The 25,622-nt window shown below is 48.3% G+C and overlaps 1 protein-coding gene across 1 annotated transcript; it reads right to left on the bottom strand.

The window, feature by feature from the left end:
• Positions 1 to 1,110: 1,110 nt before the first annotated feature.
• RGS14 (regulator of G protein signaling 14) lies at positions 1,111 to 24,306 on the bottom strand. Its single transcript, XM_035105870.2, has 19 exons — positions 24,125 to 24,306; positions 20,209 to 20,230; positions 19,273 to 19,424; positions 18,397 to 18,489; positions 17,122 to 17,265; positions 16,600 to 16,749; positions 16,358 to 16,478; positions 16,116 to 16,237; positions 14,058 to 14,261; positions 12,084 to 12,160; positions 10,850 to 10,976; positions 9,883 to 9,964; positions 8,783 to 8,841; positions 8,359 to 8,470; positions 6,163 to 7,799; positions 3,478 to 3,548; positions 2,093 to 2,170; positions 1,831 to 1,887; positions 1,111 to 1,363 (listed from the first exon to the last, which is right to left on the bottom strand). The coding sequence occupies exons 1-15, from the start codon at positions 24,167 to 24,169 to the stop codon at positions 7,486 to 7,488; spliced, it is 1,824 nt and encodes a 607-aa protein (XP_034961761.1). The 5' UTR covers positions 24,170 to 24,306; the 3' UTR covers positions 1,111 to 1,363; positions 1,831 to 1,887; positions 2,093 to 2,170; positions 3,478 to 3,548; positions 6,163 to 7,485.
• Positions 24,307 to 25,622: the final 1,316 nt, after the last annotated feature.

Here is a 25,622-nt window from a genome sequence, read left to right as displayed (position 1 = left end):
TGGAGCTCTTTATAGAACAACGGAAAGAGGATGGCCAAAAAAACTGCGTCTGAAATGCACCAACTCTTCAACAAGCCTCTCTTCAGAATGACTTGCAATCATTAATCTCCTCTGCCTTGGCCTATCACTCATTGACTGTGCTAGGTCAAAGTCCTTGCCCAGCATGCAATGTGATGTTCCATTGACGCTGCAGCCCAATAGGCATTGCCTTCTCCCCTCAGCATGCCAAGTGAAGGGGTTCTGCAAGGGGAGATGGCGACTGTGCCAGAACGTGCTGCATACACACACACACACACACACACACACACACACACTATGGGCGCAGGGTGAATTATCTCTCTTTTGTGGTCTGTGACTTTCAATTACCTGAAAACATTTTGGTATTTTTCTCTCCAGGAAGAGCCTTTTGTCCCACAAACACCTGACACCCTACCCAGAAAAAGTTTCTCCATTTGTATTTGCCATATGGAGGATGTTTGAAGGCTGATTCATATGTAAAGGTAGGGCATGCATGTGATAGTATCACCTTGAACGTCTGCTGAAGTCACCCATCACATGGAAATCTATGTGTAGTCTTTCTGCATACAAAGAGGCTTTCAAGTGGAGGTAGGTGCCCCACATGCGTTGACTGAACATGAGCCTCTTGCAACAAGAGAACAAGACTTCTGGATTTTCTATCAATTTTAGCAGATAACAAAGACATGAAATGAGGAGTCCTGACTGCCTATGGAGTTGCCAGCAAGTAAACCAACAGAAAGATCAACCAGAGCTTGTTCTCATGGAGGTGGGAGATTCTTTGGCAAGAACTGAGCCACATAAGAAGGTCCTCAGGCCAGAAATCTGGTGTGCTGATGAGAAATTAAGTATTAGGACTCTAAGGGCATCTCTGTATGACCTGCCTATGACCTGCCCAGTAACACCTCAACTTAGTCTTCTTAAGAGAGAGTTGTGCAGGTTTCTCTGCAGAGACAGTGGCATGATATCCGTCTGCACAGAACACATGGGAAGCAAGGCCTTTCAGCAAGTTTGGTCTCCAGTTCTGCTCTTGCGCCCTTCAGGGCTCTGGTGATACAAACGGCACCTGCATAAATGTGACAGAGGAGAGTAAAAGACGTTCCAACTAACTTTATTTACCCAGATCTCATTCCACAGAGAGGACAGACAGTCAGACAGCAACAGCTGGACAGACAGGACCACAGCGACATCCACGAGGGCATGGAGACTGAGCAACAGGGCCAAGCCATGGAGCAGAACAAGGAATGGTCACGACTCCACTCCTTGCAACCAGCAGTCTAGCAGCTCCTGTTCCTCAGGTCTGCTGCTGCTGCTGAATAGTACTGGGTGCCGGGACAGGACAGGAACCCTGGGGAGCGCAGCAGAATGGGACACATTCAGAGGCAGGGAGAGAAACCCATGAATCTCTATGATCACACCTTCAGTGAAGTTCATCCAGGTATATGGGTTGTTTCTTCCTGTGCATGGCACTTTGGTTCCATGGAACCTCTGCTAACATGGGAACCTGCAACACAATCCCCCCCCAACTGCCTAGACTTCTTCCTCCCATCCTCTCCCATTCACACTTCTGGGGTCCTCCCATCCTCTTAAGAAACACACTGAGTGCTCAAAAGATCCTCATCTTGAGGGGAAGGGGAATCCCTCATCAGTGCTAAGCTAAAACACATGTCCTCATCTGCATCAGGGTCATATTCCAAAATGCAGCCGGAGGATATCATGGCTTGGGACCTCTGGAAGAGGCAAATAAGTTGTTCTTTGTTGATGGACTTCTGGTCTGGTTGAGACAAGCTGATCCTGACATGTCAGTGAACATACCTTGGAATCATCTCCATCCATCTGGCTGGGCAAGGACTTCTGGGGAGTGTGGAAAGCCTGCAATGAGAGCCAGGACAGTTTAATCAAGTGGCCTGGGTTGCTCCAAAGCCCAGAGTGTAGTTTGCAATGTACTGACATTACACAGAACACTGGGAACCCCTTCCCACCAAACAGGAGAGCAAAGCCATCCAACAGACCATCTGTGAATGCGACCATACATTGGGGACTCTTCGTCCAAGTGGAGCTGGAGTAGAGCAGTTACCTTCTTGGCAGGCTGGATCTCCTCTGTGGATTTGGACCGAGCTTTCACTCCCTGCTTCTGAGGGGAGCTGGATTGCTCCTGCAGCATAGGAAGCACACATCAGTTGGGGAAACGTGCCCTTCGTTGAGCCCTTTCTCTCCCTTGGAATCTTTCATAGCTTCTGTTTTGCTGCAGACACTTCAGGAAGGGAAGCTCATGCTAGATATCCCATTCATATATACTGCAAGTGGCGTAGTAACCACTTCTGGTTTGCAAGATGCAACCCCAGAGCAGTGCAGTCTACAGCAGTATCAGATCTCTTTGCCACTGGGCTGGGAGCTGGGATGGACCCATGCAACTGGCTGCATGCAGATTCATAACCACAGTGGCATATGGTCTAGGCACAGAGAAGCATCTCCCATGCCACCACCAGCAGATGTGAATGGGGCTAGCAGGGCTGTCCCATTCCAAGTGGAAGCTGCATAGCTGTTACACCACTATTTACAGCCCATCTACTGCAAGGTGACTCCTGGCACTGGCCTTTCAGTATGATGTGGATGCAGGAAGAAGATACGACCTGTAAGGTGAGTGGCATGATCGCACCTGACATCACAGAACATGCTCAGCTCTCAGCGTGCATGATGTTTTCACTGATGGGTGCTAAGCGCAAGCTGAGAAGAAAGGTCTAGGATCTCCACTGATCAACTTCTACAGCTGTTTGAGGCTGGCTATACATAGAGAGAATGCACATATTTGCCTCTTTGGTCTGCCTTGGTGGTGGCCTCCAGGGGTTGTTGAATTACAATTCCTATCTGCCCCAAGAAGCATAACCAATGGTCAGGGATGATGGGCATTGTAGTCCAAAAGCATCTTGAAGGCACCATGTTGGCTATTCCTGGTCCAGCCCATATTGTTTATAAACTGACTATAGAGTGCTCCACAAAAGTCCCAGGCAGTGGTCCTTCCCAGCCCCCACATCTGAGACACTGCAGACTCTTGAAACTAAAACCTGGGATCTGTGAAGAAGAGGCTCTTCCCCTGAGCCGTAGCCCCATCCAAAACTGCATTAATGCAACGATGCCATTCTGTGCAGCACTGTGATTCTGCTGGATTAGAGAGATGTGTGACACACTTAGTGGCACCGTTGCCATCACTGAGTGACACCCTGTGACACTTCCTCAGAGGTGCTGAGCATCGGCAGCAGGGATGGGGAAACTGTGGCCCTTCAGGGGCCACTGACATCCATCAGCCCTAGCCGAGGAGAATGGGAATTACAGTCAACAACATCTGGAGAGTTACAGGATCCCTGGTGCTTATTTATAGTGTCTTCAGGAATAAGAGAGTGGCAGTTGTTGGAAGGTTCCCCTCTTTGGGCCTCCTTAGTATAAAGTACTTCCATGCAGTACCTTTGAGTTCAGCTCCATGGCTCTTTCCTGGTGGGCAATTCTTAAATCCTTCTCTGGCCAGACAGAAGTTTCTGCAAGGAAGATGCACATCATCTGAGAAACCATCAGTCTCCTCCCGCTCCTTGTGGCCGCAATACACATGAGGAGGGTAGTCATGGCTAATAGTACTACCGGTACTGACCTCAAAGGAAATAAGGGCTAAATCCCCTGTTTCCTAGTGACAATAAAATGGACAGGCCTTGCAAAGGAGGGGTGTAAACAAGGGCTCCCCCTCCCCCCATGATCTCTATTGGGGCCAGCCCTTCTAAACTTGTTCATAAATGACCTAGAGTTAGAGGTGACCAAAGTGGTGACCTAGTTTGCTGATGGCAATACAGTAAATTATAAAGGGTGGTAAGAACAACAACAAAAAGGGGGGGTTGGGGAAAGCATAGGACTCCAAGGGTATCTCTTCAAATAGTTGAATGGGCATTAAAATGGCAAAAGTGGTTCAATGATAATAAGTGCCTAGTGGTACACACTGGGGCACAAGAGGAGGAAATCCTAGCTTCACATTTGTTTTATGGGGACTGACTTGGCAGTGACTGAGCAGGAAAGAGACCTCGGGGCTGAGGTAGACAGCTCAACAAAAAGCACCAGTCAAATTGCAGCAACTATGGATATGGCAAATTCCGTGTTGAAGATTATCAAGGAAAGGAATAAAAAGCAAAACTTACTGACATCATAATGCCACTATACAAATCTATGGTGTGCCTGCGCTTGGAAATATCCTGTGCAATTCTGGTCACCCTATCTCCGAAAGAAAATTATAGAGCTGAAAGAGGTGCAGAAAGGCAACCAAAATGACCAAGCTAATATATGTCCCATTGGTTTTTTAAAAATACTTTTATTAAATACAGTACACCAATTCTGATGGCGCACATAAAGATCTCCCAGTGAAGCGAATGTGTGGGGGAGGGAAAGAGAACTTAATTTGGGCTGGACTATGGCCAGCGGGTTGTATGGTGGGTAAAATAGCAGACAGCAGTCCCGATACTTTGCTTCCCTTCTTCCACTCCTTTCCCCACTGAGCATGTTGGTGTTGGGGGACCTGACTTGAATGGAAGTGCAAAGAAGCACATGCTGCTGTTTGGATGGTCCTCCACTCTGTACTCTGCCCATCAGCCTCACAGCGAAAATCACAGCCTTCCCTACCCCTTCGCCCAACAAATAAGGCTGTTTGTCAGTTCAGAGTGGGGAGCACACCTGATACCAAGTCCTCAAAGGAAAAGTCACTGAAAGCCCAAGACCAAGCAGCCAACAGAAACCACTCCTTCCCCTTGTTTAAAAAAGCAACAGCAGTACCAACAACAGTTACCTGCCCTGTCCCCATTTTCAGAGTGTTCAAGGGCGAGGAGGAGGAAGCTGAACAGCCTTCTTTGCCTATGACCTTGTCTCTGCTTACCTGTTCTTAGCCTTTTGGAGCATTGCCCTGATAGGGATTTTGTAAATGTTGTGCCCTTTGATGCTTCCAGGTAGATGCTTACTGTAGGCTCAATGCTCATCATACATACAATTTCTTTCATTTTTATTTTGCAGAATCCATATAGACCCATCACGAGCATAAAAATACCAGCCTGTGTTTTCTCTCCATTTAACTGCCCTTTCCAAGGAAAGCCTTATCTTGTTGCCAGTGACCTGTTTGCAATATCTCAGTGACCCATTTGCAAATTAAACCCCTATCTGGAAGCACCTGAATATGGATTTGGGATTTTCCCTTGCCCAAGTGCTTCTTGCTCCAAGAAAGCTGGAAATCTGCTTCAAATCCCATGCACTCTGCAGTTCGAAAACATTGCTCATTTGGACAGGCATCTCCATTCTAAGGACATCTCATGCACCTCCACAGCTGCCTCTAGCCTGGGATCCCCAGGTCTCCTGAAGAGAGCGTGCGAACTGGGCAAGTTGTAAAACTGCCCTGTGATCTTCAAATGAAGAGTGGTATATAAATTCAATAAGTAAGTGGCAGCGCTGCCCCTTCTGTCCTGGTTCCCCTTCCCATCAGACTACAGCAGCATTCACCAACCCACTGCCTTCCAGATGTTTTGGGATACAACTACCTTCAGACCCATAGACGCACCAGATTGGTGAAACCTGCACTAGAGTTTATCCACAGGTTTATTCTAACCCTCCCTTCTTCGGGTGCTCAGGACACAAGAGCGCCACATTAGAGCTCATGGGAATGCAGCCAAGGCAGAAAGCAGAACTTCACCTTAAGGCTGTCCCTAATGCTCACCCAAAGCTTACTGCATCTGGGGCTTGTCCCTTCCACACAGAAGGGGGCCGAAGCATCATGCTGCCTGCAGCGTTAGGGTTGGGGTTCAAGCAGCCAACTACCACAGCATGGCAAGGAACACAAAATTAGGACACCCCGCGCCCAGCATCAAAGTAGATCCCCAAAGGGAGATGTCACCCACCCACCCACCCACCCATCCCAGAAACGTTGAGCCACAGCGTCCCCTAGCGTTGACTTGAGGAAACGGAGGGAGCCTTGACGCTGAAGAGAGAAGGTGCGCCCCTTCTACTTTGCTCCTCGCGAGCGGAGCGCCCCCTAGCCGACCAGCAACTCAGGAGAACGACCCCTGCTTAGGAATGACCCCTGCTCTAAGAATGGCCGCCGCCCGCAAGACGCAGCTTGCCCGGGCTTACCTGGCTGTCGCTGGGGCTGCCGGTGGCTCTTCCCGTCCGGGATCTCCGCCTGCACTGGCTGCTCCCCTCCCCACTCTCATTCAGACGGTGAGGGGCCGGCACATGCGGTCAGGGGCAGCCAATGGGGAAGCAGCTGCCTCCTCCGCCGTGCTTAGCATGCGAGGCGGCGGCTCGGTAAGTACCTCGGGGACTGAGCTGGGCGAGGGGATGGGGCGCATCGGGAGACGGCGACCCCGCCCCGCCCGACCTCACCCACACGCCGCTTGCTGGCTGATCTCCCCAGCAAATGCACACAAGCAGAACACATTTGCTGAGCAAAGGCTTGCAGAGGTTTTCCAGGGACCTAGGGATGTGCGTGTTCTCTGTGCGTGGGGAGAGCGCGGCAACCCTACAACTGGAGTGTTTCCAACCCAAGTTTCCATTCATCTCTCTCTCTCTCTCTCTCTCTCTCACAAACACACACACACACACACACACAATTGCTTGCCCACAGAGCACACCTCCACCGTTTTTGGAGAGGGATGGGGGACCCAGCTCCTAAGCAGAGACATACACAGCTCCAGCGAAGGAGATTCTGTGGTACAGTTGGTGTGGGCTTGTCGGATTTGCACATCAAATGCTCGACCCAGGGCACCTGGGAATTGGGTTGGGGGTCCTCTTCGCTCTAAGCCATGTCGTTTCACGTGAAGGATGTGGGAACCTCTCAGGGGCAGCGCAGACCCCAAAACAGTCCTGTCTCCACAACTCCTGCACCCGAGTGTGCCTGCCTTGAGGGCTGCATTCACAACCCATTGCTGCCGCACTGCCCAGAAAGGCATGTGATGCCGTGCACAAACTCACAGAGACTCAGCACAACTTAAGCAACAGTGTTATCTTACATTTTACAAAGACTGAAAATTACAAACTATATACAGGCGTCATCACCACCTGCCACAGAGATGCAGTTGCTGCTGGGGCAGCCATGGGCAGCTGTTTCACAACACGGAGCAACACCGTACGACGGTCTGGTACAGCGAGTGGGCAAGACTGGCATTTTCCTGCCCAGCCAGCACGGGCAGTTCCAAGGGAGGAGAGTCAGCCAGAACATTAGGAGGAGACGTTTCTATTCCTGGAAGACAGGCTGGGGGTCCCTAGAGGTGGCTGCAGGCCATAGCCAGGCCTCGGACCATATTCCTATGGGAGGGGAGGAGTCCCTGTGAGGCAGAACATGGTACCACAACATATACTGAACAGGAGGGACCTGACCTCACTGCAAGGAACATGGGGTTGACTAGGCCTCTTGGAAGGGACTAGTATGGCGGGTGGATGGAGTCATGGAGGAGGTCACATGGCTGAAGGTTTCCCAGCAGGACCTGCTGATGGTGGAGTTCCCGTAGGCGCCTCTGAAAGGGAAGCCTGATATCCTAACTGCTTCTTCTGGGCCTGACACTGAGAGGCGGTGGCTGCCTCAGCACTGGGGGCTTCAGATGTGGACTTTTTCTCAGGGGCTGGGCTGGATGAGGAGCTGGTCTTGCTGGAGACACCATCTTGTTCAGGCAGCTGAAGGAAGTCAGGTAGTTCTAGATGCTCTTTGGACAGGAGGCCACGCTGGTCATTGACTCTGCAGCTCTGTGCACGGTTCAGCAGATCCACGAGCCCTGGGGGGGGGGAGGAATTTGCTGTAGTTCTGGCAGCCTAACAATAATTTATTATACTAGTTGTCACCTTTCTATTCAACAGCCTTCTTCACGTTTAAACCTTTCTTTTAAAAATGGCCAATAATCCAGGCGGAAGGCCTTCTTGGCAGTGTTGCCCGCCCTGTAGAAATGCCCTCCCACCAGATGTCAAGGAAATAAACAACTATCTGACTTTTAGAAGACACCTGAAGGCAACCCTGTTTAGGGAATTTTTTAATGTTTTATTTTTTTATTGTGTTTTTAATATCCTGTTGGAAGCCACCCAGAGTAGCTAGGGAGGCCCGGCCTGATGGGCGGGGTATAAGTAATAAATTATTATCATCATCATCAACAACAACAACAACAACAACAAAGTAGTGAGGTTGAAAATTGCATGCATTTACAGAAATAAATATGTCAACATGTATGCAGATTGACATAGCGCCCTTTAATTCCCTGGGACTGCATTGCTTGCTTCCTAGTCAGTAATAAACATCTTATTTACCTCCCCATCTGACAAGTAACTTCAGAGAAGATTTACCTTCCAAGTCATACGTGCGTCTATTCTGTTTGCTCCTAGGATGCTTAGTGAAGGAACAGGACCCCTCACTGAATGAATCAGATTCAGATTCTGTCTCTACAGAGCTGTCATCCTGGAACCACAGTGAGAGAAGGCATGGTTATAACCAGAGCCCAAAATTGCCAACCCTGTACCTGCCTACCGGTAAGCACTATGACATAAGCCTAGCAAACCCAAAACAAGGTGATATGCATGGCTGGTGGGGTGGGGGACAGAAAGACATCGCTAGACATAGAAAACGTATTATCAGGAATTCTGCTAGGCCAAAACTTTTCTCACTGAGATCTACATGCAGGAATGCTTTGTTTCTAAAAATAAAAACAGAGCACCATTCTGTCATGCAATTGCCCCAGCTAAGGTAATACAACCCATGGCCAAAACTCACCTCACTCAGCTCACGAGAAGGGCTTACTGCAGCACTTCTCACACCAAGAGGTTTCCCTTCTGCAATAAAGCACATGGATATCAGATATCCTGGAGGGACAGCAGAACAAAGAGTCAGACCTTAAGCTCTGACAACAATGGGAGGATGGCTGGAACGAAGGCTGAGAGTAAGACTTGATGGAGAATGGATCGGGATTTCCTGGAGGAGACAACATGGAAGAGGCTGGAAACCTATAAACTGGGAGCTGAGAGAGCATGAATGGACTGTCCTTGAAATGATTGAAAGAACAAGTGTCGATCCATGTGCTAGCAAGAATACTGGCAAAAATAAGAAAATGCTGTGTTTACAAATGTGTCATGGACTAGGGAAGTTGTGGGTTTGGAGTACAAGATGAGAGGAAGTAGCAATGTTGCCTTCTCTTTTTCTGACAAGGCTCCCATGTTTTCAGCAGCCGTATGATGAGAGCCCATTCAACAGGTGACTCTCCCCTTCCCTGCTGCTTCCTGCTGGAGAAAATCTTCACTTATCACACAGCTATTAAAGGAGCCCTGTCAGAAAAAAAGTGTCAACTTTAGTGGGCCACCTATAAGTTTACGAGACATAGGTGGTTGATCAGAGCGAATGTGGAGCAGGATGCAATACTGCATGAAATCTGGTATGATCCCCCACCCTTGACAAATATCACCGTGCTAAAGCACATAAATGCCCTGGGACATGTGGATGACTGTTTTTGTATGTGTGCCTGTGGCCTCACTTCTTATGACAAATGGCTCTTCATCTAACCTGTTCACCATGACTGAGAGCTGATTTTCCCACCACCATTCTGCAACCAACATTGAACAGGCTCATTGAGTGGAAGGTGCAAAAAATAGTGGTCTGCTTTTCAACATTGGCAGGAAACACAAGGCAGTCATGTGCATTAGCCTCCCTCCCTCCCTGAGATCCACATGGTATTCATTCTTCCCTCCCTAAGAAGGTGTCCCTGTCTAATACTGCCCAGTGCCAAGCCATCTACCAACTATCCGTAGAAAAATGAACAAGGTCAAGAGGAAGGCAAGATACTACATTAGCAACCACATGTGCCTTTGAGCTTCACCTACCTGTATCTGACTCCAGCACAAGCTTCTGAGAAGCCACAGTGGCAACTTTCTCTTCCATATTAAGAGCTTGGAGCTCACCAGGCTGCAACAGGAGAGCAGAGTTAGAGACACAGCAAGGCAAGGAGTTCATGTCAGGGTAGATGAACCAGAACAACACTGTATACATGCTGCTAAAGTAGGCAGCTTTCCAAAAAGAAGCTGAAGAGAAATAGCCACGTACCGTGGCCTGCCAACCCACAAAAAGAATTAATGGTGTCTGAGCCTAGAGAGCTGCTGGACCTATGAATGGCCTACATTTAGCTGGAACAGAGCATTACCATGGACTCTGGTCTGGGTACCAGTCTCTCCTGGCCTGTCACTTCACTTGCTCCTGCTTAACTAGAAGGGGAAAGCATTGTCCCTAACAAGAATGCAAAAGAGCCCCCTGCTGGGTCAGACCATAAGCCCATCTAGCTCAGCTTCCTATTCTCCCAGTTGCCAACCAGGTGTCAACCAGTTTGTACCCATAAGTGGAACATGAGTGCAACAACACAACAACGAGGAATTCCTAGTAATGCTATTCAGAGGCATTTGGTATTCAACGACTAGTAGACACGGGAAGCTCTTATCTTGTCTGCTGTTTTAGAGCCATCCAAGTTGGTAGCCATCACTACAACTTATGGTAGCAATTTCCATAGTTTCACTATGTGCTGAGCAAGGGATGCTAAAAGAAACTGGGGAGAAAGCTTAAGATCCAAATGTAACTAGAAATTCCATCCCTACAGTCCCCAGCAGAACCCCACAGAGAGGAAAACTGCAGGAGGAAACTCCAAGTTCCATACTCCTTAACCATTTACCATACTGGCTGGGGTTTATGGGTCTTTGAATCCAACAACATCTGGAAGGCCACAGGTCCCCCACCACTGGACTGGAGTCACCCAGACTTCATTTCTGTGTCCTGTTTCACTTCCTCAAAGACCGTTCTCACCCGTCGAAGCAGGACTCGTGTGAGATCCAGGCCGTACTTCTCCACAATGGGCTGCAAAGCCTCCCGCAGCTGCTTAGTAGATTTCGCCAGAATGCACACTGTCTTATTCAGGGGTATGATTTCTAGCCTATAAGGAGAAGAAACATCAGAAATTTACCCAATGGGCACGGTATGCTGCATCTGGCACTGCCACCTTGCATAACTCGTGCACCCCAGTCATCTACCCCAGTTGAAGGATAACCCTCACTTCCTGATGCCTAACGGTAGCAAACCAAAGATTATAGTTCTGATTCCCCCATTCGAAGCCCATGGGCAAAGACACAGAAACTGAGCACATAGGAAAGCAGTGCAGGAAGGATGGTAGTTTCCTAATACTGTGTCCATATATGAATCGCAGCAAAGTGGGCAGGGAGAAGAATATTCAAGCAGGTTGTCTTGAATGAAATCCTAATGTTGCGAACCCCTTGTGGTTTAGGGTCTGAGAGGCAGAGTCCGTTCTGGTGCTGTGAGCCCTGACCTATGTTCATGGTGATACAGCAAGGTTCACACAGATGGGGGGGGAGGGTGCTATCTCCCAAGAGATTTGCAGATTGGGGCTTGCAACACATATGGTCTACTCACTTGGCCACCAGTACCAGTATGGGAGACTCAATGGAGTGTGAGGAAGATAATGGGGGTGGGGGGAGGTGCTTCCACCTAGCCCACCCCCTCTGCTTTTGGAAGCCTTCATGCTCCCTGAATTGGGGATACCACAGGGGCAGCACACCCAATGGGGAAGCTGAGGCCTTGACATTTGGTTGGCATAACCTGATTCTTGGCTATTTTGTAGTAGTGGACTTAGCCGCAGTAGCCAGAGCATCCAGGACTGAGATAAAACTGTTCAAACTCCTTTGTTGTTCTTGCCCCTGCCAAGAGGTGTCATGTTCCTACATTTATTGTACCGAAAAGCTGCATTTTGTATGCTGTTTTATTATCGCTGTTACTATGATGTATTGCTGTTCTCCTTGTTATAAGCTGCTCTGAGCAGTGTGTGTGTGTGTGAAAGCAACATAGAGATAAAAGTGGCATGCACACCAGTAGACAGAGAGGTGTTTGGTTTGCTTATGTTTCACAAATAAAGACGGGCCCCCATCCCCGGGGCATGCTAAGAGGGATTTAGCAAAGTTTCTGCCTGTTGGCTACGGAGTACATGGCCAATACAGAGCAGGAGGGGGTCTACAAAGATTACACTCACTCAAAGCTGACCCTGGTCTCCAGCTTCACCTCCTGATCCACCAGGACTAAGCTCTCCTGGTTCAGTGCCAGCGGCTTCTGTGAAAAGCCAAGCAAAGGCAGACATATTAATACAGCAAAAATTAAAGCACGGATGTATTGTTGTATATGGGTATATGCAGTGCTTTCCCCCCCTAAAAAAATGTTTAAGGGTACTCTCATTTTCCTACTCATATTGAAATACTGCCCCCCAATGAGTACAAACTTTGATCCACAAAGTGTTTAGGAGTATGCATACCCCTGCGTCCCCCAGAAAAAAAGCACTACGTATTTGAAGTAAAACTAGAAAATAAGGCCACAGGTGTGCATGAGTTTAAAAGCTAATGAGACCAAGGATGCAAGTCTGGGAAAATAGCTTTAATAATCCTGCATGATACGTGTTTTGCAACAAAACAATCCTAGTGATTAAGGGCTTCTTCCTAGTTTACATTTGTTTGCTTGTTAACATTTCTTATCACCAGGTATGAATCGCCTCCTAGCATGAGTCCATGAACACCACCGTTATTTTCCATATGTTGCAACACATGTGTTGTTGCAACATCAGCGCTTTCTAACATTCCTCATGACGCCTCAGCAATGCCTACTAATCTTTCAAGATGCCTTTCTCTGGATCAAGTTTATTTTTCAACTGTTTTGAATATTTTGGAACCATGTTTTTTTATTTATTTGTGCACTTGGATGGTAGTGGCAACTCTCCACAAACAGAGAGGTTAGTAGTGTAGTGTTGTGGCTTAAGGACGGAGGGTGTCCTTTGTTCAAATCTTGCTCCTACCAGTACTGACAGTCTGTCAACCTCGGTCCTTTGTCTGTGTACCTTATAAGGTTATTGTAAAGGTTACCGAGATAGTACATGTGCAGCACTTCGAATGCTCAAGAAATGCTATTTAAATGCTGACTACTGTATTAAATATAGTTCTAAGCATGTTTACTCAGAAGTAGGTTCTCCTGAATTCAGCGAGATGTATCACCTAATAAGTGTGTTTAGGTTTGCAGCCTTCTGAAATCCTATACAGTTACCTGGGAGAAAGTTGCTTGAACCTCAGTGGAACTTACATCTGAGTAGACATGCATAGGGTCTTTTGATGCTTTTTTTTGGACCAGGAAGCTTTCTGAGATTATTTCATTAGGAATGACCTATAAGTATATGTACACGCTGTAATCAGCTATAAGCTGGATATTATTTGCCTAATGCAAATACGCCTTCTGAAATACTTGATATACAATCAGGGTGGATCTCTGGGGCTTACCTGTGGATAGGTAGGTAAATATTTGTCTCTGGCAGCACTTTGTAAAGAACAACATTGAAGGTATTTGAATTTCAGAGGAATTGAAACTATGCAGAGGCCCAACCCCTGGGCAAAAGAAAGATTCACCCTGAAGTGAACCTAAAGTAATTTCATGTTGAGTTCTTTCCTCGTCAGCTATGTGGGGTAAAATTAGCTGGCTCAAGGAGATACTTGAAGAATAGTGGGTGTCCCTTGGAAAGTGATGGTGGTAGTGTGTAACTCATATTGGTGCCTCTAGCAATCCATCTTCAGTGTCTTATCCATCATTAGTATTCTGAGCCTTCAACTAGCCAATCTTATGGGACAATATACTGTACATTCATTATCTCTGTAATTCTTACAACAACCCTATAAAATGGCCAATTGTTGCGCATGGCTTTTGAGACTGAGAGAATGTTGGTTTGCCTCAAGTGGGTTTGTACCTGCAGTGAAATTTCAGGCAAGGACTTCTGAACTCGCAGCTCACAAGGGAAGCTACTGTATTGTCCACCAACTGGACAGTTTTTGCCCTTTGAAAGAGGTTACAGCTGCTGTCTCTGTCTATATTTGATCTGGAAATACAGCACACACAGCATCCCTTCCTCTTAAAATTTCTGTAGTGGTATTCCTCCAGAAGTTCTTTCCCTTTTCCTCCCATAGGCCGGGCCTACCTTTTCATTCCCCACAAGATAGATCTTGACATCGGGCAGGTGGAGGCCCCGGCGCTGGCAAATCCCAGCCAGCATGTCCTGGATGGAGAGTCCAGAGCGCACAGGGGCCAGAGAGGCAGTCCCATCGGGAAGGTAAATACAACAGTACTTGACAGGCTGGTTCTGACTATCAGGTTCTGAGCCAGTCAGGCTCTGCCTGTTGTTCTGGAGGAGGAGAAATCAACACATTCAGCATCACTCTTCGGCTGGCTCAACTACCGTACTAGGATAAATGCTCAGAGTGGACACCAGATGATTTCCTAAGGTCTGATATATAGTATTGACTGTGGGTGTTTTGAGGCTTCTGGACAAATGCACCAATGATAATAGCCATACACAGAATTTTCATACAAAACTGTACATCATTTATACCTCACCTGTGTGCAAAACATAATATATTTGCTGTTCCATGCATTATAGAGAATGAGGAGATAGAATACTAGAATGTACACAAGTGGCAGGTGGGGGGTATAATGCCCTCCTTGTGCTTCTCTGATGAGTGCCATTTTTTATTTTATTTTTAAACTTTCCTCTATTTAGTAAACCATATTTTGCATCATGGTAAACTGTTTAGCAGAAGAAGAACTCTGCTAGATAAGGCCCAAAGTTTGTCTGGTATCCTGTTTCCCACCACGGTTAATCAGATTGCTCAGACAAGCTCATAACATACAAACACAAGAAGAGCCCTACTGGATCAGGCCAGGGGAACATCTAGTCCAGCATCCTGTTCTCACAGTGACCAACCAGATGCCTATGGGAAACATGCAAGCAGCAATGCATTGCTGCTTCCCAGCAAAAAGTATCATGAGATCTACTACTCCTGAACATGGAGGTTCTATATAGCAGGTATCTTCAACCTTTTCAGACTCAGGAACCACTTTTAACCCAGACATGCATTTGAGGACCCATTTCTTAGTCTCTCTAATGATATGCTAGTTTTGCTGCACGCAGAGACTACAATAGGGGAGCAATTTAAATATATGATCCTTCCCTACTACCTACAGTTTAAAGTAATACATTTTAGAATTCTACTCTTGCAATCTACATTTCTCATTCTGGTTACTGTATAGAAAAGTGTAAAAGATTTCTGGTTCTAAGATGTGTCAGTTTGGCAGCCTAAAGTCAGCAACTCTTGCTTTTGTGTCCAACAGCTCCCCCTTTCTGCAGATCTGGCACTGGTGCTATGAACGCAGTGCACAGACCTTTGCATACATGTCGCTCTTGCAGACTAAGCTTGTCGCTCTAACCACATTTGCCTACGAATAAGCACCACTGAACCTGGTGAACTGTGCTGAATCATGCCTGGTCTGTTGACATTTATGTGTAATATCTATCAAAGCCAAAGAAAAATCTGATCTGATCCACTGTCCAAGAAACAAGTACGCTGTACATGCATGTGCATATACTAAAAAATAAGTAAATAAAAATCATTATTTTGCTCCCCAGAAGCTGGTTCCATTGGAACAGGTCTGTACTCTGTAGTTTACATTCATGTTATGCAGATCTGGCAATATTCAGCACCCTGCTATCCCTGCAACTGTTATTGGGTTTTGTAGCAATGCTTTCCCCCAGGGATAATGTCACTCCCTGTTCTCCTTTCACTGGTCATTGTATTCAGGAGGCGAGGATTGCCTCCCCGCCAGCTGGGACTCCCTATGGCTGTAAGCAACATCTTTTCAACAGTTCCAGGGGTGGGCGTCTGTTGGAGGGCACCAAGACTGCAGCTGCGGAAAATACTGGGAGCTGCCTCAGCGACTCTTCCCAGGAGCATTTGCAGAGCTGAACTGCACATTGTTGAGAACCTCCTCCACACTGCACAGTCACATAGCCCATTACAGATTGCGTGGGGGCTGGGCGGGACAGAGCGTGCAGCAGCCATGGCAGAACATCAAGCAACAGCAAAATGCCTACTAGCGCAGGGAAGGGAGCGTGACCCGAGCAGCATGGGGTAGGCAACAGCAGCACAGATCAGTTTTCACTGCCCCCCCCCAAGGCTAAACAAGTCCCAGAAGCACTTGCCTCAGTCTGGGAACTGTTGGTGGCGTAAGATGAGAGGAAGCCCAGGTCCAGGCTAGCCGAGGAATTCAAAGAGCCTTGAGACTTACGCCAGTGGGACGGCCCTTCACTGCCATTTCTTTCCTCTAGGACAGAGAATCAGCAGGTTTTGGGAGGATATGTGATCCATGGCAATTGGGCACTTTATTAACCACCCAGAGTCACCTGAACAATTGTGGTGTCCCAACTATTGGCTTTGGACTCACCTCCCCAGTGACGCTCCCTCTGGTCCCCTCTCCGAAAGGATCTCCGAGGGCTCCTGCTGCCTAAGTTGCCACCTTCCTCCATTCCTAGCGGCAGCGATTTCCCTGCTTTTAGTTTCGTTTTCTAGGGGGAATCCAGAGAGTGCATCAGCTCAAGGCACGCTGGACCAGGTTAGGGGGACGAAGTGGGGAAAGGCCACCCCCTAACTTTCCCAAGCAGTCCTGCTCAAGAGGAGGCCCTGTACCTTGCCATGGTCGCTTGGGGGACTGCCGCTTCGAGAGTGAGGCCTCAGCTCTGGCAAGGGCTGCCCTTGGCTTTCAGCCTTCGCACATGACTGATACAGTGGAGACTTGACGAAGCGTGCGTAGCTGTCAAACTTCATCAGGTTGAAGATCTGGAGCAAGAAGCCTTGGGTTAGTCACTGTCCCTGAAGCAGGACGCCCTCCAGGGCTTGGATCGCCTCAGAGGGACATAGGAAGCTGCCTTATACTGAGTCAGACCACTGCTTCATCTAGCTCAGTATTGTCAACACCAACTGGCAGCAACCCTCCAGGCTTTCAGATGTACCTGGAGATGCCAAGGATTGGGGCCTGGGACCTTCTACATGCAAAGTAGCTGTTCTGCTTCTGAGCTGCATCCCTTCTGCTACCTCAGAAGACGTCAGTAATGATGCTTCGCATTACTGATTGGAGAAGGAGCAGGTGGTGTTCCTAGATTCCCACACAAGCCCACATCTCATAGACTAACTAAGGTGGACTGTTCTCACCTGGAGTTGTTGGACCTGAAACATGTCAGGGGTGGGGGTGGCCAGCATCTCCTCACCAATCCAGGCCTGTCTGTCAATATTGACTGGGCTGACCGAATGTCTTGACAGGAACTCATCATAGATCCTCCTAGCCTCCTGGGCCAGCTATGGAGAAAGCAATGTGGGATGAGACGAGTTATGACGTTACCACAGGTAAGAAGCCAAGGTACCAAGTGCAGCTGCTCTCTGTGCCGCTCTTCTTGTCTCCTTTAGTGGAGAAGAGCGTCTGGGTTCCTCTAGTCACAGGGTTGCATGCAACCAATGCTTGTATGCAAATATTAGAAAAGTATTAAATTGAAATTCATTTGTTTGCAAAATTCAACATTATGAGAATCCTTCCTTCCCATACCTGGTAAAATTGCCAAAGCCAGAGGGAGGCTCAAAATGCTTCTGAGCCATCAAAAGGAAGTATTTTAATGTGCTGCAAAGCTCCTTGCCCTTCCCTATGACTAATAATAATAATAATAATAATAATAATAATAATAATAATTTATTTATACCCTGCCCACCTGGCCGGGTTCCCCCAGCCACTCTGGGCGGCTTCCAACAAAACATTAAAATACAGAAATCAAACATTAAAAGCTTCCCTAAACAGGGCTGCCTTGAGATGCCTTCTAAAGGTCTGGTAATTGTTGTTCTCTTTGACCTTTGGTGGGAGGGCATTCCACAGGGTGGGTGCCACTACCGAGAAGGCCCTCTGCCTGGTTCCCTTTAACTTGGCGTCTCGTAGCGAGGGAACCGCCAGAAGACCCTCGGCGCTGGACCTCAGTGACGAAAGCAGGGAAGTATCGGTATACAAAAAGTCAATTTCCACAATGTGTCTAGGTAGCAGAATTCAGCTTTTTTCAGCCAAGAATTTGCCTTCCTCAGGTACAGAATTTCTTTAGTGTTTTATTTTTCAGTACAGTTCATGTAGTGTAACTGAGAGGCAAGGAGTCATCCTGACATTTCTTAGCCTATCCTCTCTTCCAAATCAGGCCATGTGTTTTCTGAGCAATGATAAATGTTCTGCCTGCATCTTGTGCAGAACTGAGCTTCCTCAAAACAAAAGTCTTCATTTTATAAACTGCAGTTTCTAAACCTTGTGGTTAAAAAATAAATGTGAATATATCCCATTCAGGGCAAATTAGGAACAAACTGAGCTTCCCTTTCAGCCCCCCAGGCAGAGAAAGAGTCTGCTTTCTGCTGGCTTTGGGTTTCATCTGCGTTGTTGTCTGGCCTTGGTGGTGCTCTTACCTGTTGGGTGCTGCCAGCTGGGATCTGCTGAAACTGTTCACAGGCTTGCCAGAAATATACATTCTCAGCACTAAACTCCTTCTTCAGGAACTCCTAAAAAGAGGTGTGGGTAGAGATGAGGACGACCCTCTCTCTGTCCCAGGACTCTCACAATTGAGTGTCCTATGTAGATCAAAGAGTTCATCTAGGCACCATTCAGCCAGGTACAACAAATGCAATACAATACAAAGCAAAACATTATGTAAACTCTACAACAGGCACATACTATTGCAGACTCACACATACACACACCGGGGGGGGCGGTGTGTACCTCTGCTTCTCACGGAAGGGTGAGCCATTTCCTTCTCCCTTGTGGCACTGGACTGGGTGGAGAAGCTTCCACCTCTCTACATAGCACTACCATGGTAGGGAGGGGAAATGCACCACCCTTGCTTGATTTTGCATGCTTTTGCCCCAGTGGCAGCCACCAGAAAATTGGGTAAGAGGCTGGCAGGCCACTAGAGAAGGCTTAGCAGGCCAGACAGGGGCGTAGGAAGGGGTGGGGGTTGCGGTCCGCCCTGGGTGTCATCCCTGAAGGGGTGACAAAATGGCACACCACGGGAGGTGGCACATACCATGGGGCCTGGCCTGCAGTGTGCCTGAGCCACGCATCTTTCCTGGGAGTGACATGGTAGCTCGGGGCCCTGCGCTGCCCCAAACGGCAGCATGGGGCTTGCATCTGCCAGGTGGACTCCACGGGCAGCTTGCCGCGGTACCCCCATGAGTGGATCCGCTGCAGCGCCCCCAGCTAGCTACACCCCTGAGGCCAGATAAGCCCCACAGACTGACTATGTTGGAGGGAGATCATGATAAACAGAAGTGCTGTGTCTTACTCACAGTAAAGTAGGCCACACCAAGTCGGTCCTGCAGTAGTGTCTCAAAGGACTCTGCCCAGCGTGCTACAGATTGCCCCGAAGGAGAGGTGTTCTGGGTGGTTGACAGACTGTCCACACTGTTATTACTGCCCCGAGCCCTCGAGCTGTTTAACTCTGTGAACAGAGAGAGATTTCAGGTCCTTCCCAAGCCCTAGAGTGACACTGAGTTGGGGGTCTGCCGAACTTGGCTACCTGAGGGAGAGGTCTAGATGACAACCTCATTTCACATACTGCAGGTGTGGGGAACCTTTGGCTCTCCAGATGTGGCTGAACTACAACTTCCATCATCCCAGGCAACTGGACATGATTGCTGGGGCTGCTGGGACTTGTAGTTTGGCAGCATCTGGAGGGCCAAAGGTTTGCCACTCCTGACATACAGAAACCAACTGGAGTGGCAACTGAATCTTACTTCAACAAGATGGCATTCCCCCACTGCGCCTGAGGGCAGCAGGCCACTGTAGGAGGTGCAGGCCATGCTATGTGGCATAGGCAGACCTGTCATCCAATACTTCCTCATCTCTCCCTCTACCCCCAGCATCCTTCTGAGGTAGACACCTAACTCCACATAATGAAGGGGTTGGCCCAGCAACAAATCTCTGGCCTCTGTATACCAGCTGGTAAGTCTTAGAGCTGGAAATGGCCAGTCTGTGTCCTCTGTCCAGGCAAAATATCCTGAGAGATATTTTGGGCAACGTTTGTTTCACCATCTAGTTGCCTGGAGCCGTTTTATGTAATTCAGAATGCCAATGTGAGTGAGTGTGAGCAGGTCTTCCTATTGCTTGTAGAGTTTACCAACCTTTGCACTGCTCCACCCCTACTAGCCAGTGAGCCCTGCTGTCATGGTCAGGTCTTTAACCTTCCCACATGCCCAGCACCCTTCCCAAAGAAGCCTACTTACCCCCATCTGACACAGCCAGGCCCTGCAAGAGAAGGATGAGAGTGGTCAAAAGAGTTCTTAGGGATATGGCAGGATGCTGCGGGGCCAGTACCCCTGGGGACGGAGGCAGCCTCTGCTCCAGCATCAGACAGCTTCACAGGACATCCTGCTGCACACAGCAGGTGCAAGACAGCCGTCTGCTACCAGAAAGCTTCCGACCTCAGGACAAGTGCCAGACTATGCCGCATCCAATCTCCCGTGATGTTGTGGAAGTCTGCTGTGGTCAGAACTCGCTGTAAGCAATGTAAGATAGGTGGGAAGGAGGTGCTGACCTACACGAGAGCAGGATCCCAACACTACCACCCCTGGACCCAGCTGCCTTGGGGAGAAAGTAAGCTGTAGGCCCACCTTATTCCCAGATGTACCCCAGGAGGAATGACCCAGGGCCAATACTATTCCATACTGTCCAACATTTTCTCAAATGAAAATATAGACATTCTATTCTACATCAGGAAGCTTCTCCCGCGTTTGATCTCCTGCACACATAGATGTCTTATACGCATATACATCTGTCACCATGAGCCAATTACAACCTCAGTGCCTAACCTACCTCACAAGTTTGTTGTAAAGGAAAAAAAGATATGTGAGGGAGGGGATTGTGTACAATACCTTCAACTGATAAATGGAACTGAAATAACATTTCAGCACTACGCTGCCATGAGTCTCTGTCAGGGAAAAGGTGGGAAAGAAGAAGAGGAGGAGGAGGAGGAGGAGGAGGAGGAGGAGGAGGAGGAGGAGGAGGAGGAGGAGGAGGAGGAGGAGGAAAAATTGTGAGAATGATCAGGAACATACCAGAGAGTAAATCCTATTGAACTCAGTGGGATTTAATTCTTATTAAAAATGCTTACGGTTGCCCAGTCTTTACCCATTTACCTGGGAGTAAGCTCATTTGAATACAGTGGGACTTACTTCTGAGAAGACATGTAAAGGCTTGCAGTGTAAGTCTCCATTTACAATAAAGGAAGAAACGCCCCATGTGTTTCCTAAAAAATGGCTGGCTGCTGAAGCATTTTAATTAAACGATTTAAAGCGGACTGGTGACCCTTTCCTTCAGAATTATAGGAAGGGGCTTTGTATGCCAGCTCCACAATTTCCTTCATTTGATGCAGGTAATTTATTTTCGGTATAAGCAGCACTCCGTTTTTGCACACATACACACACCACTTTTAATTGTTCTCTGAGACATGGAGGGGAAGAAAATGGAAAAGTGGGGCATTCCAGGTTCAATCAGAAATGGTGTTCAAAGTGCAACATTACTTGTATAATGGCACCAAAGGGCCACACACAAGACCTAGAGCAGGGGTGGAGTGCCTCAGGCCCAGGGGTCAAGTGTGGCCCTTCAGGCCTTTCTATTTGGCCTCTAAGACTCTCTGCTGCCATAATACCCACTTGAGCCTCACCCCTCACCTGCCCTGCTTTGCACCCTCCCTATTCTTGCCTGACCAGAATGTGTCGTAAGAAGAAGAAGAAGAGAAGAGTTTGGATTTGATATCCCGCTTTATCACTACCCGAAGGAGTCTCAAAGCGGCTAACAATCTCCTTTCCCCTCCTTCCCCACAACAAACACTCTGTGAGGTGAGTGGGGCTGAGAGACTTCAGAGAAGTGTGACTAGCCCAAGGTCACCCAGCAGCTGCATGTGGAGGAGCGGAGATGTGAACCCGGTTCCCCAGATTAGGAGTCTACCGCTCTTAACCACTACACCACACTGGCTCTTTGGCTTGTCTGGGTATATGTAAACACTAGCCAATCGTTGCTCTGCCTGCCTTTGCCTCTGGCACCACCTGCCACTGGCATGTGGCCCCCAGAAGGAAATGCGCCTCTCAGGCTGACAAAGGTTCCCCACCCCTCAACTAGAGACTCCCATCACAAGGACCATCCGGATGTGGCACAGAGACCAGCCTTGCCACAGTGCCAGTGTCTAGTCAAGCCAACCACATACAGATGTTGGTGGTGTCCTTTGCCTACGCCATTGCTGTGTGGCACATACAAGGTTCCTCATACTGGAACCTCAGTCTAGGTCTTTCAGATCACACAAACCTGAAAAGGACTAATGGAAGCAGGGTGCTGATGGGACAGCTTGGTCCTTCTCATGTCAGGGGAGACAGAACAACTCCCCATATGAGAACGTGAGCAGCCATTCCTTCTTGGAAACCCACAACGGTTTCTACAGAAACAGGGTTGAATTCAACCTAATGTTACATGGCAGTGGGAAACTTTCAGGACACATAGATTATGCACACATTAGCATCCCCCCCCACACACATATTCCATACTGCTGTACACAGCCAAGAAGGGGCAGGGGTGTCTTCACTTGATACACATTGCCTGCTTGGTTTCCCCATGCCTGAAGACCACCACCACCCTGAACTCCTACTCATGAAGCTGTCATCTGCACATGTGCAACAGCTGTACACACCTCAGCTTAACCGTGAAATGAATGTAGCTTATGTTTTCCAAATGGATGACACCTGGTTTGAAGGGAAATGCACCAAAGAACAGTATTTCTCAAGAAAAAGCGACAGGATATAGAAATGGATTGCGACTAATGCCATGTGTACGCAGCTTCAAGCACCAGTGGTGGGCCAGAGTAAACAGTAATGTGGGTACTGTCTCTGGGGTCAGTATATGATATTTCTATTTGAATCCACTTTACAGAAAGGATGGGGATTCTCTGCACCTCCAGATGATGCTGGACTACAGCTCCCATCATCCCTGACCATTTGTTATACTGGCTGAGGTTGATGGGTATTGGAGTCTAACAGTGTTTGACAGGCCACAGATTCCCCAACTCTGCACAATAGGATAAGACTCTATGTTGTCACCAAAGTCAAAGGGAATCTTTCTATGAACCACACCATGGACTTCTCTCCAAAGGCTCCTACAAGCTGATCCCACACAGAAATTCCAGATAGGATGCCCCATCCAGGGCAAACAAAGGCTAAAACCGCTTTCCAAGCAACCAACTAGGCTTCTGTGGCTGGTTCGCAATTATGTCCCATCTAACATTCCTACTAAACCCTGCTATTCCCCTAAACAAATAGCTGCCAGGTTTCAGCACCACCAGCTTATATAACCTGCAACTCCTTGCTCTTTTTTTTCTTTTTGCCTTGCTCACTTCATGAGGCTCCGGCATCCAGTTTTGTCGGCCCATCTAATCTGATTACAGCCCTTCCTTGCCTTTTGTGGCTGCCAGTCATGCTGAGTTGTGCAACATGATCTCAGAGACTCTCACGCCAGCCCTCGGTCTTCTGGGCTCACCGCGGCAGATCATCTCTCCGTGCAGGCTGCAGCCTCTGAAAAGTACTGTGATTTCACAGGCCACAGAAACCCTCTCGCTCAGTGTGAGGGAAAAAAAAACACAATCTGGCGGGGTGTGGAGGGCGAGGGGTTAGCAAGGCAAGAGTCACAGACCCTTGACACAGACCAGCCACGCAGAGAGGGCTCTCCATGTACTCTCCCACAAGTTACAAAGAACGAGGTGGGGCAAACAGGCTCATTGTCACCAGGCTCAAAGGAAGTTAAGTGTGCATTGGCCTTTCTCTAATAGTCAAATCCCACCCTCTCCTCAATATCAGTGTCACAGCCTCCCACTTATCTTCCTGGATGTCAGAGATCCATGAAAAGCAAAGGCACCCCAGCTGGCCCAGAGAGACCCTGCGAGGAGAAAAACAGTGAATGCTGATCTTCCTAGATAAATAACAACCCCAAAATGCATAAACACACAACCCGGATCCTTTAAAGGCTGCTTTCCTGAAGCATCCTTTGCTGGGACCAGGGGGGGGGGGGACAGAAACCATATTTGCCTGCAGGTTTGTGAGCTGCAAGCCTCTGGCCTTGCCATCATCCCCCAGGAGCAATTGAAGTGTACTCACTCACCATTCGGCCATTTTGGACGCCCAGGTATTTGGGTTTTCCCAGCATGCCTCGTGCTGCTGTCACAGGTAGTCCGTCTAAGCCAGGACCATCAGCCTAGGAGAAGCCCCTCCCTGAGGCTGCAGCACGGCCTTCTGAGCATCCCCGGCAGGGAGAGAAAGAAGGAGCGCAGCTGCCTGCCACGCTCACAGTGCTGCACTCACTACCTCTTTTCTCTACCACAGGAAGTGTCACTATGGAAACCAAAAACCACAGCTCAAAATGGGGTTTGGAAGAGAGACTCCCTCCTTCAGAGAGCACAGCCCCACAGACACCTACAACAGCCCAGGACTCTCTTTGAACTGTCCGAGGCTAGAGCATAAATTTCCCCAAAGGATTCTGCATCCTGATAAGGAACCGGAGTGTTAGGAGCTAAAGGCAAAGAGAATTACTGTCATCCACCACAATAAACCCCTCAGGGGAAGGAACTGAACAGATGGGAGCAAGGTAACAAGGCGTTGCTTCAGCAGAAATGCAGCAGGAGTGAGAAAATGGAGACAGCAAGCTGAGGTGAACGCAGCTCAGAAAACTGTCCTTGGAGATCATGAGAGTCCATCAGGAACATGAGGACTTTGTTTCATAATCTCTGCTGTAGCAATATGGCAAAAGAGGTTCCAGCTAATAAACAAGCCTGCTGGCATGAAGTCAGGGGCCTTGTGACTACATATATGGTGCCTCTAGGCTTCTAATCCAGGCAGCCCGGCCCAACATTGTTAAGCGTGATATTGGGATTTATTCACTTATTTCTTACATTTTTATCCCAGCCCTCCTCCAAGGAGCTCTGGGTGGCATACATTCCTTCCTCCCCTATTTTATCATCACAACTACCCTGTGGGGGGAAGGTCATGGAGCGATTGGCCAAAGATTACCCAGCGAACTTCATGGTTCTAGTTAGGGGGGTGGCCACTTTCAAAACACATTGCCAGAAACAGAGAACACAGAATTACATCTGCTAGTTTTTATATAGAGACACCAATTTTAAATACTAAAATTTAAATAGAAATACAATACTTCTCACCACAGAGAGGACTACAGCCAGGTGACCTGTGTGCCTACTCAGTCCACTCGTGAGATGCACACGGTTGACTGGCAATTCCAAAAGCCCTCCTGCTTTCCCTTTCTCTTTAAACTCAACCTGGATTCAGGATGACAACTTGAATAAAATACGGGGGGCAGGTAAGCCCCACCCCACATAGTCAATCACAAGATGCAGTGCACACACACCATTTGAATGGCAATGTCCATCAGCTTGGGGGGGGGGCAGCCCCCTGAAATATTTTAGGGGGGGCAAAGGGACTCAGTTCTTAGGAGTTAGTTCCTATGCCTGGACTGAACTGCCCTTCAGCTAGAGGACTGTCCTCTGTAAAGTAGGATATATGGCCACCCTTGTCCTAGATTCTAGGACATGGACCAACACATACACTATACTGGCTCTCACTGGGAAAGCTGGCAGCCTTTGAGA

This window comes from Zootoca vivipara, chromosome 2 (genome assembly GCF_963506605.1).
Source record: "Zootoca vivipara chromosome 2, rZooViv1.1, whole genome shotgun sequence".
NCBI lineage: Eukaryota > Metazoa > Chordata > Lepidosauria > Squamata > Lacertidae > Zootoca > Zootoca vivipara.
Note: the sequence above shows the minus strand (reverse complement) of the source record. Positions and strands in the feature narration are given on the sequence as shown.